General features: G+C 41.1%; 2 protein-coding genes across 6 annotated transcripts in view; one reads left to right on the top strand and one right to left on the bottom strand.

Annotated features, from left to right (window-relative positions):
- The window catches only part of LOC102154740 (rabphilin-3A-like), a 57,715-nt gene that overhangs the window by 19,573 nt on the left and 19,102 nt on the right, over window positions 1-19,040 (top strand). For 2 of the 3 annotated variants that reach the window (XM_038570511.1, XM_038570510.1), the window contains exon 3: window positions 12,589-12,719. The exons of the other annotated variant lie outside the window; for it this stretch is intronic. In XM_038570511.1, coding sequence (XP_038426439.1) covers window positions 12,589-12,678 — 90 coding nt within the window. In that variant the 3' untranslated portion in view covers window positions 12,679-12,719. The remainder of the gene's footprint in view (window positions 1-12,588; window positions 12,720-19,040) is intronic. 3 annotated transcript variants of the gene reach the window in all.
- The window catches only part of MYRIP (myosin VIIA and Rab interacting protein), a 361,492-nt gene continuing 355,994 nt past the window's right edge, over window positions 13,543-19,040 (bottom strand). For all 3 annotated transcript variants that reach the window (XM_038570505.1, XM_038570504.1, XM_038570506.1), the window contains one exon: window positions 13,543-15,722. In XM_038570505.1, the coding sequence (XP_038426433.1) occupies window positions 15,690-15,722 (33 nt within the window). In that variant the 3' untranslated portion in view covers window positions 13,543-15,689. The remainder of the gene's footprint in view (window positions 15,723-19,040) is intronic.

Genomic DNA, 19,040 nt, shown 5'->3' with positions numbered 1-19,040 from the left:
AGATACCATGTCACACCCACTAGGATGATTACAACCAAAAGGAGAGATACTAGTAAGTATTGATGCAGATGTGGAGAAATTAAACTTCATATATTGCTTGTAGGAATGTGGAATGTCTTTTAGAAAACAGTCTGGTAGGTCCTCAAAAGGTTAAACACGGACTTGTAATATAATACAAGCATTCTACTTCAAGATATTTACTGAAGAGAAACGAAAACCTCTATGTTCACAAAAATTTGTGTGTGAATGTTCGTAACATCATTATTCATAAGTTAAAAGGCAGAAGTCACCCAAATGTCCATCAGCTGATGATGAATGCATAAATAACACCTGATATATCCATGGATATTCAGCCATAACAGGAAGGATATATGCTACAACATGGATGAACTTTGAAAAATTTATGCTCCGTGAAGGAAACTAATCACAAAAGACTATATATTATATGATTCCATTTATGGAAATTGTCCAGAATTGGCCAGTCTCTAGAGAGAGAAAGTAGACTAGTGGTTGCCTAAGGTTAGGGGTACATGTGAAGGGAAGTGTGTGGTTGCTGCTATGAGTATGTGGTTTCTTTTTTGGGTGATGAGAATGTTCTAAAAATTTGTGGTGATGGTTACATGAACTCTGTAACTATCCTAAAAGCAGTTGAATTCTACACTTTCAATGGGTGAATTGTATGGTTTATGAATTCTATCTCAACAAAACTGTTATAAAAATAAATTAATCCAAAAATGTGAAAACCATTTTCTCCTATTCACTGTCAATATGTTAAATAAAATATTAGCAAATCAAGTCAGCACTATATCAAAAAAGAATATTATTAACCCAGATATGCTAGGGCCATTAATCATAAGTAAATATATCATTGTAATTGCAGTAAAAGATTCAGCATTTAATATATAAAGATTTAAATGTATGATTTTGTCATTTTGGAGGAAGAGAGAGAAGTGTTTATCAATTCTCCACACTGCAAGTTTTTTTTTTTTTTTTTTTTTTAGATGTTCTTTACTTATTCATGAGAGACACAGAGAGAGGCAGAGATGTAGGCAGAAGGAGAAACAGACTCGCTGCAGGGAGCCCAATACAGGACTGGATCCCAGGACCCTGGGATTCCGTGATCCTGGGATCACGCCCTGAGCCGAAGGCAAGTGCTCAACTATTGAGCCACCTAGGCACCCCTAAGTTGTTGTTGTTTTTTAATAAAGATTTCATATATTTGAGAGAGAGCATGTGCACAAGCTGGAGGGAGGGGCAGAGGGAGAGTGAGAAGCAGGCTCCCCCTGAGCATGGAGCCCAACATGGGGCTCAATCCCAGGACCTCAAGATCATGACTTGAGCAGACCGCAAACACTTAACCAATTGAGCCACCCAGGCACCCCTACACTGCAAATTTTTAATACATCAGAATGACAGGCTTTTACGAAACAAATATCACCAAGACGACTGGTGGGAGTTGCCTTTTAGTAAGGTGGGAGGGGCTGTGGGATGCTCAGGGGAATGGAGACTTCGTGATACTCAGATGAGGGAGATGAGACCCCTGACAGCATGGAAGAGAAAGATCAGCATCACGGTGCAAGTCAGCTAACTTCAGAAAGGCTCTTTGGAAAGGGATACTGATAATATAAATTTGGAAAATGGCATGGGGGCTTTAACTTCTAGTTAAGGATATGACGCACTACCATGTGAAAGGACTGATCCCTCTCTTCCCCAGTACACTGACAAATTAAGTAATCCAAGCTCCGTGGTCCTCTTAATAAGGTGAAATAAAAAGTGATTTTAACTAAACACCTTGTTCTGTTCCCGAAGGATAGCAACCCCCACCCCCTGCTTTTTTGTCCCCAGTGTGGGAAGGGCCACAGTTTAAGGCTGCATGTTATACATGAAGTGGCATGATGCAGGAAGTTGTGTCTAATTTCAGGGAGGGATCAGTGACCTTTCCAAGTCTCAAATTTATGCTGATATTTTCATTGTAATAATAGCTTCCCCAAATTCTTTCCTTAGCTCTCTTCAATATAAGAGCTGCTTAATCAATTCTATTACTCTTTTAACTGAGCCACGGTTTTTTTTTTTAATATATGATATACCTATATTATAGTCTGCTCACCAAGGTTTGTAATCCCAGACCAATCATGCCTTTATGTTACAGGGCTGTGCAAGGCTCTAGTAACAGCCACATTGAGATGCAAACTATGGTATCATATCCTTATAAAATCTTATTTAACTGATATCATGGTTTTCATGTTTTGTTGGTTCCTTAGGCCGTTAGGTCTACTTTTCAAGATTCTTAAATTCACTCATCTTACTTTGTTGAAAACATTTTCTATACTTAATGGACTTCCAATGCTGGTAAAACCATCTCATCCAAGACTCATTTTCCCTCCCTCCCTCCCTCCCTCCCTCCCTGACAGGATTGGATCTCATCTAAGCAAACAATAGAGACATATTCATGTGGCAAAATAGTAACAGCTTGTGTTTACCGAGTGTGCATTATGTACCAGGTCCGGGCTAAGTGCTTTACACACAATATTTCTGTTTTCATTGCCAGCATTATTTTAAATTCTAGACCGCAAATCTCAAAAGGGCAGTCAGCACCTCACTTCTTGCTGTACTTCCTAAGAGGTTCATTTTCTCACTACAGTGATGATTTCAGATCTCTTTGCAAAAACCAAATCCTTCCCCTATATTCACCTCAGCTGATAGCCTTGCTCATACTTTACTGAGAAAATAGAAGCAATTGGATGAGAACAAATATCATCCAGCCAACCAAATCTCCAAATTTGCCTTGCGTTTGTACGTCTACTCTCTACCTTGCCTCTTGTTACAGTGGATGAAGAACCCATCTTCCTCCTTTGCCTTTTCAAGGATGTTGCTCTTGGAAGAATCCCTTTCTCTTGCTTGCATTTATAATGTCTTTCTTTTTATAGTTCTACCAGGATGCAAAAATGCTCTAGCATCTTCCATCTTGAAAAGATCTCCCTTGACCTCATTCTTTTTCTTGCCAGGACCCATTTCTCTGTTCTTCCAAAGAGTTGTTTATATTACTCTCTCCACTTACTCAAGACCTCTCTTTCCTAGGGAGTGGCACACCTGATAAAGGACTGGTATACAATGTGTACAAAAAAGTCATTAAACTCAACAATAAGAAACAAATAGCCCAATAAAAGATTGGCAAAAGGGGCACCTGGGTGGCTCCTAAACCCTTACAAACGGTCTTTTCTCTCCATTGCACTGTGACCATTCTTGCCTAAGTTTGGTTGAACTCCCTATTGCCAGTCGAATGCCATTTCACAATTTTTTTTTTCTTACTTCAGCATTTGATTAAGTGAACTACTTTGGTTTCTATGATATCACCCACTCTTAGTTTTCTTCCATATCATCTGTCACACTATTTCCAACACCTTTGCTGGCTCTTTCTCTGCTTAGATTATGCCAGTGTGATCATTAAGATAGGAGAAAAATCAGAAGATGGTGTTTTGGATACCAAAAGAAGGAAGTGTGTGCATCCTAGAGGCTGGATTAGGAGTGGTAGTCACCAGCAGAGGACAGTTAAATTTAGTGACCTGGCAACCTCACAGATGCATTCAGTGGCATCATGGTGTCAGGATAGGGATAGAGCTGAAGTAGAAGAGGTAGCTATTTCCAAAACATTTGGAAGACCAGATCAAGAGGGTCTCAGATAATTGCCATTTGGGTTACACTGGTTACAATAAGCTACCAGCAAGAAGGAAATGTATTAGAATTTCCCCTTGAGCTAAAGAATAAAGATGGAGAGGAAGTTACTCTGCATCAAAAACACTTTTGAGGAAGGGAAACCAATGTGGGCAATTATGTAAAAAAAAAAAAAAAAAAAAAAGCCATTTAGCCGTGAGAGATGGGTAGGACAGGGAGAGAGGGTGAGAAAACAGATTATTTAAATAAAAGAAAATCTGCTAGTCAGTTCACCTCACCTTAATCCCCTTTGAATATTAGTCCCCTTTAATGATAATACTCCTAAACAGAAACATGAAACATGAAAATTTCAGAGCTGTCAGTAAAAGCAATTGGTTTGGAGGGCAACATCCTTGTTTCTTGGTGTATATTCCAAAATAATAAAGGACCCCAAGCAATATAACAGACAATATTTTCAAGAGCATTTTTCACAGTAAACACATTAACAGAGAAAACAATAAGATTTGTCTTCATGTCTGAGCTAGGATGTGAAAATATTATACACCATTGGCCATAAACCCAGTCCCCGTGTTGTATAGCCAGGGTGCTAAGTTACAGTAGTGGTGGAAACAGTACAACCAGTCTTCTTTTAGTTACTCAGAGTGATAATTTTAGGTGTCTTTCAGAGTGGCTAATTAAAAAGTGTGGAGATTGCAAAATCAGTTCAAACAAATATATGAGCAAACTTCAGAGTAAAAGAAAGTGCTACTATATCCCATTATCTATTGCACTGTTTCAGCTAATGGAACTGCCACTTACCCAACAGCCCTAGCAGGAAATCAGGGGGTCTTCCTACCCTTCTTCCCTTCTCTCCACTCTCTCTGCTTGGTTCTTTGAGTCAACCTCCAACCCTTGAGCACCACCTGCTTTCAGACTCACTATTGCCTTGCACCTGGGTGGGGAGGTGGTTATGTCATGGGTGGGTCCCTTCCCTGCCTTTGCGCAGAACTTGATTCTTGAATTCAGCCAAGAAAGATTTTAGAGCCAAACTCTCAAGTAAGTAAGGCTTTATTAGAAAGTTCAAAAGCAGAAGTACACTCTTAGGACAGGAAAGCAGGCAGGCCTAGAGATGGCAACTGTACCAGCTGTTGGAAGTGTATTTTCTTTTTATGCTTGCATTGTTTAAAGGTCATAGCTAGAGCAGTCTCTGAGATTACTTCCAATCATCTAAAGGACAACTCCTACTGGTTGGGAGGAGGAGTTTTGGGCCCTATATGGTCCTTGTCTGATATCATGACACTCTTTCCCCTAAAGGGGGGATGGGTAGGAACCACAATGTAAATGAATTCTAATGAAGCTATAGGTTACTTTAGGGCAGCAGTTACAGGGAAAAGTGCACGTGGGATCCTTGGGGCGTTCCCCCAGCTGTTTGTGTTCTGGGGATGGTTGGCAATTTCTAGATTTTTATTATTTAAAAAATTTATTATTAATTGATTAATTTTGTTTATTTTTAGTGGTCAGAAAATCCTGTTTGCTGTTCATATCTAGCTAACTGCCTATTCTATCAGATAGGGAATAGGATTTTGTGAAATATTAGAATTTTAGGAAAAGGGAGCTGGCATGGGCTGGCATGTGTATTCTTAAAAGGCACTTCAGGGGATTCTGATACCCACCTTCCCACAGTTAAGAACCTCAAGGTATGATATAAATTCTCATTAATTCTGTGTCTTCTCTTCCTTCCTAGACTGTGGACTTTCAGAGGGCAGGATTATATCTTTTTCTTTTCACCTATCTAGTGCTAGACATTATGCCTGGCAAAGGGTAGACACTAAGCATGTGCTGCTGAATTCAGTGACAAGATGTGTGTTTATAATCTGCACCTGGATATCTCTATCAAGATTTTCCAGAAGCACGTTAAACTCAACATGATCCAAAATTGATCCTTTTATCTGAAATTGTGCTGAAACTTCTGCTTCCATTTCTGTATTGGTTGGTGGAATAGAGTCATGAAGTCTCAGCCCTGATGTCTTCCAGTGTGTATACAACTTCAGTGCTCAGTGCTTCAGTTGCCAGTCATGTTTTGTTTCTTAAACTTCCTGTTTCCTGAGGCATTATTCTCCTCTGGTTTTCCTTCTACCTTTCTGACTGCTCTTCCTCTGCAGATCCACAGGTCCAGGGCCCTTGGCACCAATCTGATTTTATAAGGTCCCCCAGTGACCTCATTCATGTGTACATATCCAGTTCAATCCACGTCCCAGTAGCCCTCTGATCTTCACCTCAGCCCTGATCTCTACAAATGTAGATCCACCTACCTCCTAGACCTCTCCATATATCTCAAATTGAAAGGTATTTGTCTTCCTTCACCATCCCCCAGCGCAGTGAATGGGACCAATGTTTTCCCTGTTTCACACCTCAATCTTTTTCACTCCCCATATCCAACCAGTTCTCAAATCTCATTTTTGTCCCCAAAATGTTCTCTGGATCCACCAAAATTCTCCTTTCTCCCTGCCCTAATTTAAGCTGTCTTGATTCCTTCCTGGACTCTATAGGAAATCTCCAAATTAGTTTATCCACAATCTCTTTGTGCTGCTGTAATGTATTACTTACACTAAAAAAACAGAACAATTAAAAAGAATAAGCTCACAAATCTGATCAGGTCACTTCCCTCCCAAACTTTTCAGTGTCTTACTTTTAATCATGGACTAAAGACAAAATGCACGATATCAATCCTGACATGGACATAAATGATGTTTATCTGTGATGAATGGGATAATGATGGGGGAACATGCAAAATGCTCTGTGTAGAGAGGAAGGAGTGAATCATGCAACTAGGTGGAAAATGATATCTTTAACAGGGAGTTCCAGCACTCTGCATAGGTGGAGAGTTTTCTCTGGGTAAGTGCTTAGGGCAGTAAGTGGGACACCTATGCCCTGGGTTTTCAGTGGGGCTGAGACATCACAGAGGCCTGTAGAGTTGGCCAAGAAATCCTGGAGGTCAGAGAGGAGGAGACAGGGCATAGCAAGAGACTGGTGCTGCATGGGAAGTCCACTATTGGTTTGAAAGAGGACTTTTGAAGAACACGAATGTCTAAATGGAATTTTCAGCTATTAGGTGGTATGTCCCACTTACTTCCCAATCCCACTCCCAATCTCTGCAAGTTCCTATTGCCCATTAGCCTTTCGGTGATGTCTACTATTATGGGATAGTTGATGATTGTCTTTGTTGTTTTTTAAAAGATATAATTTATTTATTAGAGAGAGAGAGAGAGTGAGCACAAGAAGGGGAGCCGTGGAAGGAAAGGGAGAAACAGGCTCCCCACTGAGCAGGAAGCCCAATGCGGGACTTGATCCCAGGACACTGAGATCATGACCTGAACTGATGGCAGATGCTTAACTGACTGAGCCACTTTTGTCTTTGTTGTTTTAAATGAAAATGATGAAAGTTTAAATTTCCTGTCTGGATTGATGCAGTGCAAAATGGAGTCTGCAGGAAGGGAACAAAGCTCAGAAACCATGGATCTTCATAAACACAAACTCACAGGCTTCTGGGAAAGTCTGTGCTTCATAGGAAATAGAGTTAGGGGTTTGAACCAGTGTAGATTTGAACCTAGATTTTGAGTGGCATGGAGTCTACTTCCACCTCCAACCATCTGGGTTACACTAGGATTCTTGTAGGCTGAGAGGGGCCAGGGACCATCAGAGAAGAGATGACGTTTGAGCTGAGCCTTCTTAAAGAATAGGTAGTTGGAGGGAGGCATGCCAGGGAATCAAATATAATGTGGGAAGATTTCTCAACTCTGAACACAGAGTTGAGAAAGGTCTTAGTTGTAATAGTTTGTGACCCCAAGAATAAATGGGGCCCTGCCAGGAGCTGTGATCCAGAATTCCCATATGGTACAGGGCTCCGATAATGCTTGGAATAGGATTTCCAACTACATTTTAGGTCTGTCATGTTAGCACTAGTCAAGATGTATTTTTTCACCTGCAATCAAAGATAAAGTAGAGGCCAGGAGAGCAGAATCCTAACTGCTTCAAGTCAAGAAGGGGTGATTTACTCCTTTGTCATTAGACAGTTCAACAATCAATGGGCACCAAGCTGACATTTGGCTGAGTGACATTAGCAGAGTCACTGAACCTCAGATAGGCAGCATTTCAATAGCCCGTGGTCACTATGAAGAATTGCTACTGGACACAGAAGGCCAATAACAGTGTTATTCAAAGACAAAAAGAAACCTTGATTCTGCCAGACTGAGGAAAGCCACCCATTCATCACCAGGATGGTTCTGCAAAGACCCAAATTACAAATGATGTGGAAATGCTCATTCACAGAATCTGTTCTCAGCAGAGCATTCAGGACACATGGTCTACATTTTTCAGGGCAAAGAATACTCATCCAGCCTTCCGCTTTTAAAGACTGGCCTTTCCTTCAAGGTGGAAATCCTTTTCTGACTCCTGAGTGAATTTGTCATGAAATGAAGAAAAGAGTAGGGAAGAATAAATCAGAAGAGACAGGCTTGAAAATGCAAGTTATTGTCATTACCAGACATGCAGAAGATGGAAGTGCAACAGAAAATCCTTACTACCCCCACTGCCTGCAAATTGCCCTCTTATCTTCAGTTAAGTAATAGCCATATTACTCAATGAACAACAATTACGTGCCTTTTTATCCTGTCATCTTACTACCTAACACCTCATGGTTGTGGCACATCATAGTTCTGGTCCAGCATTGCTCCTTTTCATTTGAGACACACAACACACGGAGAAGAACACAGATGGCTCTCATGGTCTTCAGGCCACCAGGCTCTCGGGCCTGCTTCTCCAACTTTTTGGGCAAGTACAGACAGAACTTGGCAAACTTGTTGGGGCAGTCTGGGAAGTGCCAAAGGCGTACTCTCCAAATTGCTCTGATTATAGCAGAGTCAAACTCTCCCAGACTCATGGAAGATTTTAAGAGATGACAGATGTGTGGATGTTTGGTGCCTTTTTCGGGCATAAGTAGACTTCCCAGAGGTTCTCAGGTTGGCTGGGTTGTGAACAACTGAGCCCACCTGACTGGAGGGCTCTGGGTACAATAAATCAAGGGAGGCAGAGCTGGAGAGGGGGGAGGCTGTTGCCTAGTTCATCTGCTTCCCAGTGCTACCTCTACTAGCAGAGATTTAACATGGGTCCACTTCAGAGGACCACAAGAAAACTTGATTAGAAATCCCCCCACCTCAAGGCTGCCCATTGGGTTATTTCTGGACAAAAATAAGCGGATATTTTTCAGAAGTTCAGTTAAGATAGTTGGATGGTAAGACATTCCCTCCCTGGACTGGGGAAGAGAGTAGGGATGGAGCAACAGCCATCCCAGGCCAAAATGATAGATTGGGGCCCTTGGGATGACTTCCCTCCCTCTTCCTTGCTTTCAGCTGCCCTTCAAGCACTGGGTAAGCTCTTGAGAGTTAGCACTATCCCTGACAGGGCACGGGTGGGGACAGCTGGAGGGGGAAATTTGAGTCATCAGAAGTGTACTGGTTTTCCAACTAGTAGGTGGTCTCCAAACCTTTTTGGCTGCATATCCTATTAGTAAAAACTAACAATGCCATGCTCAAAATGGGCATTTTCATACTGGTAAACTTACTTCTAGAAAAAATAAGTATAAATAGAAGTTCTAATATTTTCTTTCACCTGCCTCCACTGACCATCTCCACAACCCATGTGTCATCTGCACCCCACTTTGGACTACTACTTTAACCATTAAGTTCCTGAAGTTCTGGCTTTGGGTGGGGAAAGAATAAAGGAGGGGGATCCACTCAGAGAAAATATGGGTCTTGGCTAGGCACATAGGCTTTGTTGAAAGAAGTCAGTGAAACAAGTGAGCATCTCAAAGTTTTCCCACCTTATCAGTGATGGCAGGAAGGGTTGATTGATTGCATCCAAGAACTCTGTGTTAACTCCTACTCAGCCTGGAGACTATTTGAAGAGGCCCAGCTAAACTAAGCCAAACTGACTGGCATCTCATTGGGACCCACGAGTTGTGAGCATCTATGGCTCACAAGATGCTCATCTAGGGCTTGTTCTTTCAGACTCAAGGGAGCAGAAGCCTGGGCTGTTTATTGCTATGTGGGATTTCCCTACTGTCTGGAAGAGGGATGAGAATGAAGCAAAGGTTTGGGGAAGCCTCCTGCTCCTCCATGTTGGTGTTGAGATCCCTCCCGTACACTTCAGTGTTGTGAGGATGCTCACTCCAACCCCTGGATGGGCATGAGAGTGACTGCTCCCTGTTCTGCATAATTTTCAGTTCAGTCACATGGGCATGGGGCAACCACACAGCCTAGAGCTGGGACCACCTTGGCCATCCTAGATGAACCACATTTGTTTCAAGCACCTGCTCTGTGCTGGGCTCTGTGTGGGATGAATCAAACCAATTCCTGAAGAAGCTTTCAGGTCAGTGCAGGAAAAATATGCAAACAGGCACATGCATTTGCAGGGCATGTCTTAGTTTGGGTTTTCCCCAAAGGAGACTCTGTTTAGTAGTTCCTTGGGGAAGTGACCCCAGGATACATGCTGAGGGAGGGGGAATGTGAGTAAACGAAGGGAGGGGTAGTCAGAAAAGAGGTGCTAATGAACAGGGTATGCTGTGGGTAACTGGCTTCTATCCTGCAAGTGGCCGTCTGAGGGACTCCATGGAACCTCGATGCTCAGGAGTGGCTGGCAGCATGGACATCACCAGGGAACCTGTTAGAATTGCAGCATCGTGTACTGCCCCCACCTCAGACCTGCTGAAGCAGAATTTGTTTGCACATTAGCATTCAATAAGCACAGCTTAAAGCTTTCATCTTTATCAAACATGATAGCTTTGATATAAAACATAGTTTTCCATATTGTAGGATTTGATTCTACCAAACTAGATCCCTCTAAATAACTTCTTTGAGGTTTCCAATGTTTGAAATGGATATTAAAGTTTTCTAGCCCCTTGAAATCTCTTTAAAATGCAACTCCATTTACCTGTGCTTTATCATAATTATATTCAATTGCAGAGACAGAAGGCTCACACAACCAACTGTTCTGTAAAATGCAAATTGTGCATGGGAAATAGTTCCCCTGGGAGAAAATGGAGTAGTTGTGCGAGAAGTTATTTTTAAAAGAACACACCAAATGTCTCCCATGCTTTAGTATTTTATCAAAAATTTCAGTGCCTAGAGGACCCTTCAGAAAGATCAATACATGCACACACAGCAAGAAGGAAAGCAAGGGACAAAGAGAACAAGAGGTGCTATATTTTGGGGGAACATGTAAACAGAACAGAAATTTCATATATAAATTGTGAAATGTCAAAACCAAGCAGTTCAATACTTTGCTTATACATCCTTCATATTGGTATGTGATTTTACCTTTGCCAGTCACTCATCTTCATTTCACCCCCAACAGAAGGATTAATCTAAGGTGATAAAATGAATTTTTCAGGAAATGTATCAATTATTCTTGTGTAATAAACTATTTTTATTTAGTGGTTTAAAAGAGAACTCAGTGGTTTAAAAGAGGGATGGCTTATTCTTGCTAATACGTCTAAAGGTTGGTGGGGTGACTCTGCTCCCCTCAGCTGGGCTCAGCTGAGCTTGGCCACAAGCTGCAGGTTGGTTGGGTCTGAGTCTGTACCTTGGACAAGTGCGCTGGCTGTGGTGTACGTACAGTCAATGGCAAAATGTAAGTGGACAAACCCAATTCCTTAAACATTTTTCAAGCCCTGTATGTAGCTCTTCTGCTAACATCTTAGTAACCAGGGAAAGTCATGTGGCCAAGTCCAAACGAAGGGCTGGAGAATGTTATGGTCTGTTTGTGTTCCCCCAGGCACCCCTAATCCATATGTTGAAACCTAACCCTTCAGGTGATGGTATAAGGAGTTGGGGCTTTTGGGAGGTGATTAAGTTATGAGGGGTCCATCCTTACAATTGGGATCAGTGTGCTCTTAAAAGAGGCTACAAAGAGATCCCTCACCTGTTTCCACCTTGGGAGGTAAGAAGTCAGCAGTCTGCAACAGCTTCCAGCAGCACCTGGCCATATTGGTACCTTGGTCTTGGATTTCCAGCCTCCAGAACCGTGAGAAATAAATTTCTGTTGTTTATAAACTTCTCAGTCTCTGGAGTTCTGTCATAGCAACCCAAATGGACTAAGAGAAGTATGTTCCACCAGCCATAAGGCAAGTCACGTGGCTAAGCCCGATGTCAAGGGTAGTGCACTTCTCTCAGAGTTAGAGTGTAAAGGAGCATATATTTGTAGAACAATGATCTTTTCTACTAACAGTAGGAAAATTGAGGCACAGAATTTTCCCTAAGTCATGGTGCTGATATTTGAATGACTTTCTAGTCCTAAGAGAAAAAGTACCTATAATATACTATATATACCATATATCTATACAGATATGTACTGTATATACCTATAGTATACAGTAGTACCTATAGTACTCCAGGATTCTGCTGAGTTTCCTCATGGGTTATTTCATTTAAACTTCTAACAACATTAGGAAAATTTTTGTAACCCATTTCACGTACAAGGCAATAGCCACAGAGCTAGTAAATGGAAAGTCTAAGAGTGGAACCTAGGTTTTTCTAGCAGCTTTCAAGTGCTTTGAATATTAGGTCACATTATGATTTACTTATTTTTTTTGTCATGGCAAATCAAGCACTTATTTCTTAGGGGAAAATATCGTTGCTACACTGTTCCTTTTTACCCCAGATGAAAGAAAAGCTGTAAAATTTCAACATATGAGTGAGTATAGATGTCCATCACTTTTGATATTAAAATTGTTGGCTCAAATGGATTCTCTTCAATATTCAGAGGGAGATTGGTTGCTCAACATAAGATGTGGGGGCTTCTGGGTTAGAGAGGTGGAATGTTCCTGCCCCTTGAGTGTGACTGGACTCTCTTTACTGTTTAACATGTCCTGCTATTCTGTAGGGGTGGGGCCATGGGGAAGAAGGATGGAGAAATCAGGAATTCCAGCCCAGAGATGCTGCCTCTGAAGAGGACCTCAGATGGGTCTACTGACGTTATTCTCTTGCCACCTGAAATGCCCTGTCGACCTAAAGGTTAGCTTGTTTGCTATTAATGATTTGCAAACACTGTCATGCCAGGCACATGAATAGTAGTGTAAGAAATGTAGACTGAGTACTGGGGGTGACTGGGTGAATCTCATAAATTTGTCTTAACAGGTGATTCTGATGTCCACTTCGGTTTGAGTACCACTGTGTGGTAGGCCACCAGGCAGCAAAGGCCCATGGCTTCTATTAGTATTACTATTCACTCATTCATTTCAGGTTGAAGGAGGGTTCCTATTCCTTCTTGGGGATGATAAGGGCCAGTGTCAGTGTAGCCCCGCCTCAGAGATGCAACAGTTGCCACTGAGCCTATGAAAGACTCTGGGAAAGTCATGGTCCTACTTCCTGTGTAACTACATAGTTCCCACAGAGACTGGCAGGGGCCTCTCTGTTCATGTCTTACTTCCAGGGTCTAAGGTCCTCAGTCTTGGCACTGTTGACATTTTGCATTAGATAATTCTTGGTTGCAGGTGGTTATGCATCACAGGGTGTGTAGCAGCATTCCCGGCCAATATCCGCTGTATGCCATTAGCAACCCTCGCCAAGTTATGACAATCAAAGAGGTCTTGTGAGGGATAAATTCATGGTGTCCCCTTCCTGCCCGCCTGCTTTGAGAGCTGCTAGTCTTATACTGGAAAATTCTGCCCCAGGACAATGAGCAATGGAGAAGCAAGTGGTATTACTGGAAGGAACGGGTGCGGCGCAACAGTAGCTTTGAATGTCGGCCCCTCCAATGACAGACCATTGATTTCTTTCTCTATCCGCTCTGCACTCCCAGTCTCCCCCACCCCAAAAAACCACACACTCACACACATTATTTTCATAAATGACTTTTACTTCTTTATCATTTCTCTTGACAGTAATTCTTGGCAATGTGCAGATAACATGAAGGCAAGCATAACTTTCAGAAGTCATCAAAGATATGGTCCTATTGTCCTCATTTTCTTAAACCATTAAAATATTTTCATTTATAAAAATTAATCTAAATATAAATATTGACACTGAAGATCAAAATCACTTGATGACAAAATAATTCTTCTGAAACTATAACATATGCTTATGGTTTTTAATAGTAAATTAAATCTTTGCACTTATTTGGCACAAGGAAACCTTTATAAAATTTCAAATGCCATAGAGCAGGCTTCTTCTTTTTTTTTTTTTTTTTTTGCAAGGCTTACACAGTACACATTTTTGTCAAAGGAAACTGAATATTTTAACACTGTAACACAACAATAGTTGCTTTTCATGCGTCTTAAAGAAAACATTCTTTTTGGAACTCAGATCTTTTTTTGTTGTGTTTTTAAAATTTGTATTTGTCTGCTTTGAGTCACACCAACAGAACAAAAAGCCAAAGACTGACTTTATTTCAAAGGAGTCATTTCTGTTGGATAACACATACACAGCGTCAGCAGGGAGTATCACTGGAAGATAGGTAGACCCCCATCAGGAAGGGATCATAACACACATCTCAGCAGCAAATCAGGTCTGGGAATGTGCATAGCAGCAAAAGAATATAGAAGTTGAAACAAACTGTGAGGCTTTTGTGAAGCATTCCGATTATACTTAACTTCAAGGTGTGACTTTAGCAAACTAATCTCTCTGGCCCTCTTAGTTTCCAAATCTGAAAAATGGGGATACCTACTGAAGAGAGTTGCTCTAAGGATTAAAATGAGAAGAAATTACCTCCCTGAAAGCAGTCATTTAATACATTTTGATCGAACTATCCCCTTGACTCTCATTTCCTCTCTTCCTTAGATTCAGAATGTATCAGGGACAGATTTAATTCATTGAGTGAAGTTCCATTCCATTTGCTTTTATACACACACACTCTACATAGTCATGCATTCAAGGCCACAAATGTGGAGCTTGTGTCGGCTCTTGTGTCCATTAAATTCAGTTTATCCTTGCTTTTTTCATGCCTGTAAGTTTTTCAAGGCGATTCTTTAACCATTGTTATCTTTAAGGTCATTCTACTGTTTTGCTGAATATTTATTGGGAAATAAATTTTGGAGGACAACATTTTTTCAACGTGGTCATTGTCTGCAAGAATCCATTTACCTAAACCCCATTAGATGTGGTCATTGCTAAACTGCATGTGGATTCTGGACAGTGCCCTAAGTTAAGCCAATGATGGGCTTTCTCAAGCTCCTTTCCCCTTCAGAGTGGGGAAACTGCCAATAGGTTCAGTAAAGAATCCTGAATTCTCAATGAGACCATATTTCTGATAGACCTGGACATGGCATGGGTGAGTCAGAGCTTTCCATTTTGTGGCTTGTGATGGCAAAGTGATGGGAATGACTGGTTGTAGGGGGTGGGTGGGTAGGAGCTTCCCAGGAAGGCAGTGGCTGAAGGGAGACCCTCATCCTTGCTGGGTGTGTGCTCCCCAAATGGGACAGTCCGGATGTTGACTACAGGGGGCATTTGTACTTTTTACCTTAGTACCCGTGGGACAAAGATGCTTGCGAGAGATTAGTAAGAACTGATGATAAATTAAATGATAATACCCATCTCTCTTCCTTCCGTCCCCCCCAATAGTTTTCCTTCGGACAGATAACTCTTCACATGTACTTCTAGTTGAATCAGAGGGATCAAAAAAAAAAAAAAAAGAAAAAGAAAGAAAGAAAGAAAGAAAAAGATCTTAAAGACAACAGACAGTAGCAAAGCGAACAGGGAAAAGATGCATCTTTTGAACACGGAGCTCTACTGTTGGAAGCCAGCCTCTCGGTTTTCTGTCTTGGATTCCCCTGGGAGCCTAAGGCAGAGAGTGGACAAACCACAGTGCACAAGTCCGGGACTGCTTTCTGGGTGAGGTATCAGGGCAGCCCTGTGCAGTGGTGCACCATGGCCTCCCCAGGCCCTCTCCTCAGGTGGAAATCCGTACAGTATTCGATGGCTGTTGGGTCAAGGCACTGTCGTGTACGGCCAGAGGCAGTGGGTCAGTGGCAGTGGAGTTCCATGGCACTAATACATCACAGCAGACTCTAGAGTGGGCTCCTGTGGGGAGACAAGGAGTGCACTGTCATCAGCCACCTGACAAAGGCAGGAAGAGGGGATCAAAAATATCTACTCCCTTTTATTTATTTATTTATTTTTTTAGAGAGAGAGAGAGAGAGGGAGAGGGCACATTTGCAAGGGGAGGGAGGGACAGAGGGAGAAAATTCTAAGTGGAATGCCACACTGCTGCATCTCTTGACCCAAATATCATGACCTGAGCCAAAATCAAGAGTTAGATACTTAATTGACTGAGCCACCCAGGTGCCCAAATTTTACTAAATTTTAAAATTTCAGTAAGTTTTTAGTAATTTCTGATTTAAATAAGATTTTATTAGAATTCAGACATTAAAATTAATTAGCATAGATTTACATGACATTGTATGTAAATATATATAAGTATATATATGTGTGCATACATATATATATATATACATATATATATATATATGTGTGTGTATTTTAAGATTTTAAGTAATCTCTGCACCCAATGTGGGGCTTGAACCCACAACCCTGAAATCAAGAGTAGCATGCTCTACTGATTGAGCCAAGCAGCTGCCCTGTATTGTTTGTTTGTTTATTTGTTTTTTACATTTGTTTTTAAGTTCGATTTGCCAACATTTAGCATAACACCCAGTGCTCATCCCGTCAAGTGCCCCCCTCAGTGCCCGTCACCCAGTCACCCCAACCCCCCACCCACCTCCCTTTCCACCACCCCTGGTTTGTTTCCCAGAGTTAGGTGTCTCTCATGTTCTGTCTCCCTCCCTGATATTTCCCACTCATTTTCTTTCCTTTCCATCATAATCCCTTTCACTATTTCTTACATTCCCCGTATGAGTGAAACCATATGATGATTGTCCTTCTCTGATTGACTTACTTCACTCAGCATAATACCCTCCAGTTCCATCCACGTTGAAGCAAATGGTGGGCATTTGTCTCTTCTGATGCCTGAGTAATATTCCATTGTATACACAGACCACAGCTTCTTTATCCATTCATCTTTTGATGGACACCGAGGCTCCTTCTACAGTTTGGCTATTGTGGACATTGCTGCTAGAAACATCGGGGTGCAGGTGTCCTGCCATTTCACTGCATCTGTATATTTGGGGTAAATCCCCAGTAGTGCAATTGCTGGGTCATAGGGAAGTTCTATTTTTAACTCTGAGGAACCTCCACACAGTTTTCCAGAGTGGCTGTACCAGTTTACATTCCCACCAACAGTGCAAAAGGGTTGCCGTTTCTCCGCATTCCTCTCCAACATTTGTGGTTTCCTGTCTTGTTAATTTTCCCCATTCTCACTGGGGTGAGGTGGTATCTCATTGTGGTTTTGATTTGATGCGGAGCATTTTCTCATGTGCTTGTTGGCCATGTCTATGTCTTCTTTGGTGAAATTTCTTTTCATGTCTTCTGCCCATTTCATGATTGGATTTTTTGTTTCTTTGCTGTTGATTTTGATAAGTTCTTTATAGATCTTGGATACTAGCCCTTTATCTGATATGTCATTTGCAAATATCTTCTCCCATTCTGTAGGTTGTCTTTGAGTTTTGTTGACTGTTTCTTTTGCTGTGCAGAAGCTTTTGTCTTTTTTTTTTTTTTAATTTTCTTTTTTTTTTTATTGGTGTTCAATTTACTAACATACAGAATAACACCCAGTGCCCGTCACCCATTCACTCCCACCCCCCGCCCTCCTCCCCTTCTACCACCCCTAGTTCGTTTCCCAGAGTTAGCAGTCTTTACGTTCTGTCTCCCTTTCTGATATTTCCCACACATTTCCAGAAGCTTTTATCTTGATTAAGTCCCAATAATTCATTTTTTGCTTTTGTTTCCCTTGCCTTTATAGATGTATCTTGCAAGAAGTTACTGTGGCCAAGTTCAAAAAGGGTATTGCCTGTGTTCTCCTCTAGGATTTTGATGGATTCTTGTCTCACATTTAGATCTTTTCTCCATTTTGAGTTTATCTTTGTGTATGGTGTAAGAGAATGGTCTAGTTTCATTCTTCTGCATGTGGCTGTCCAATTTCCCAGCACCATTTATTGAAGAGACTGTTTTTTTTCCCAGTGGATAGTCTTTCCTGCTTTGTCAAATATTAGTTGACCATAGAGTTGAGGGCCCATTTCTGGGTTCTCTGTTCTGTTCCACTAATCTATGTGTCTGTTTTTGTGCCAGTACCACACTGTCTTGATGATTATAGCTTTGTAGTACAACCTGAAATCTGGCATTGTGATGCCCCTGGCATTGGTCTTCTTTTTCAATATTCCTCTGGCTATTCGGGGTCTTTTCTGATTCCATACAAATCTTAAGATTATTTGTTCCAACTCTGTGAAGAAAGTTCATGGTATTTTGATAGAGATTGCATTGAACCTGTAAATTGCCCTGGGTAGCATTGACATTTTTACAATATTTATTCTTCCAATCCATGAGCACAGAATGTTTTTCCATCTCGTGTCTTCCTCAATTTCTTTCAGAAGTGTTCTGTAGTACATTGCATATTTAAATAAAAAATTTACATCTCTGTTAAAATCTCTTATTTTTATTTATTTTCTTCTTGACTTGGCTTACAAAACATTTTCTGTTTTATATTTTTCCAAAGAATAAGTTCTTGGATTTATGACCATTTCTGCAGTTTTCTGATTTGAACTAATTGGTTTCTGTCTTGATCTTTGATGTATGGAATGCAATGTCTAGTTCATTTTTTTTTTGCTTTTTCCTTTTTTAATAATGAAGAAAATATTTAATACTATGAATGTGACAGTGTATTTTTATATGTATTTCGATATATGTAATTTTTAAAAAGATTTTATTTATTTATTCATGAGGGACGTAGAGAGAGACAGACATAGGCAGAGGGAGAAGCAGGCTCCCTCAAGGGAGCCTTATGCAGGACTTGATCTCGGAGCCCCGGGATCATGACCTGAGCAGAAGGCAGATACTCAACTGCTGAGCTACCCAGGTGCCCGGATACATGTGTTGTTGTCATTTTCTAAGTGCTCTGTGGATTTGCTTTGCTCTTTAGTTCAGTAGCTACTTGGAAATGTGTGTGTGTGTGTGTGTGTGTGTGTGTGTGTGTGTGTGTATGATTGTGTATGTGGGTGCACGTGCTTTCTAATTTCCAAGTAGAATTTCTGTGTATTTTAACTTTTGTTCTAATTTTCTAAATTTGCTCTGTCCCTTATGACAGTCACTAGTCACATATGGCTATTTACATTTATATTAATTAAAATGAAATAAAATTAAAAAATCAGTTCCTCTGAGGCAGTAGCTCATTTTTAAGCACTCAACAACCACACATAGCTCAGTGACTTCCATATCGCATGTTGCAGA

This window comes from Canis lupus, chromosome 23, assembly GCF_011100685.1.
Source record: "Canis lupus familiaris isolate Mischka breed German Shepherd chromosome 23, alternate assembly UU_Cfam_GSD_1.0, whole genome shotgun sequence".
Lineage (NCBI taxonomy): Eukaryota > Metazoa > Chordata > Mammalia > Carnivora > Canidae > Canis > Canis lupus.
This window is presented reverse-complemented; position numbering and strand designations above follow the sequence as displayed.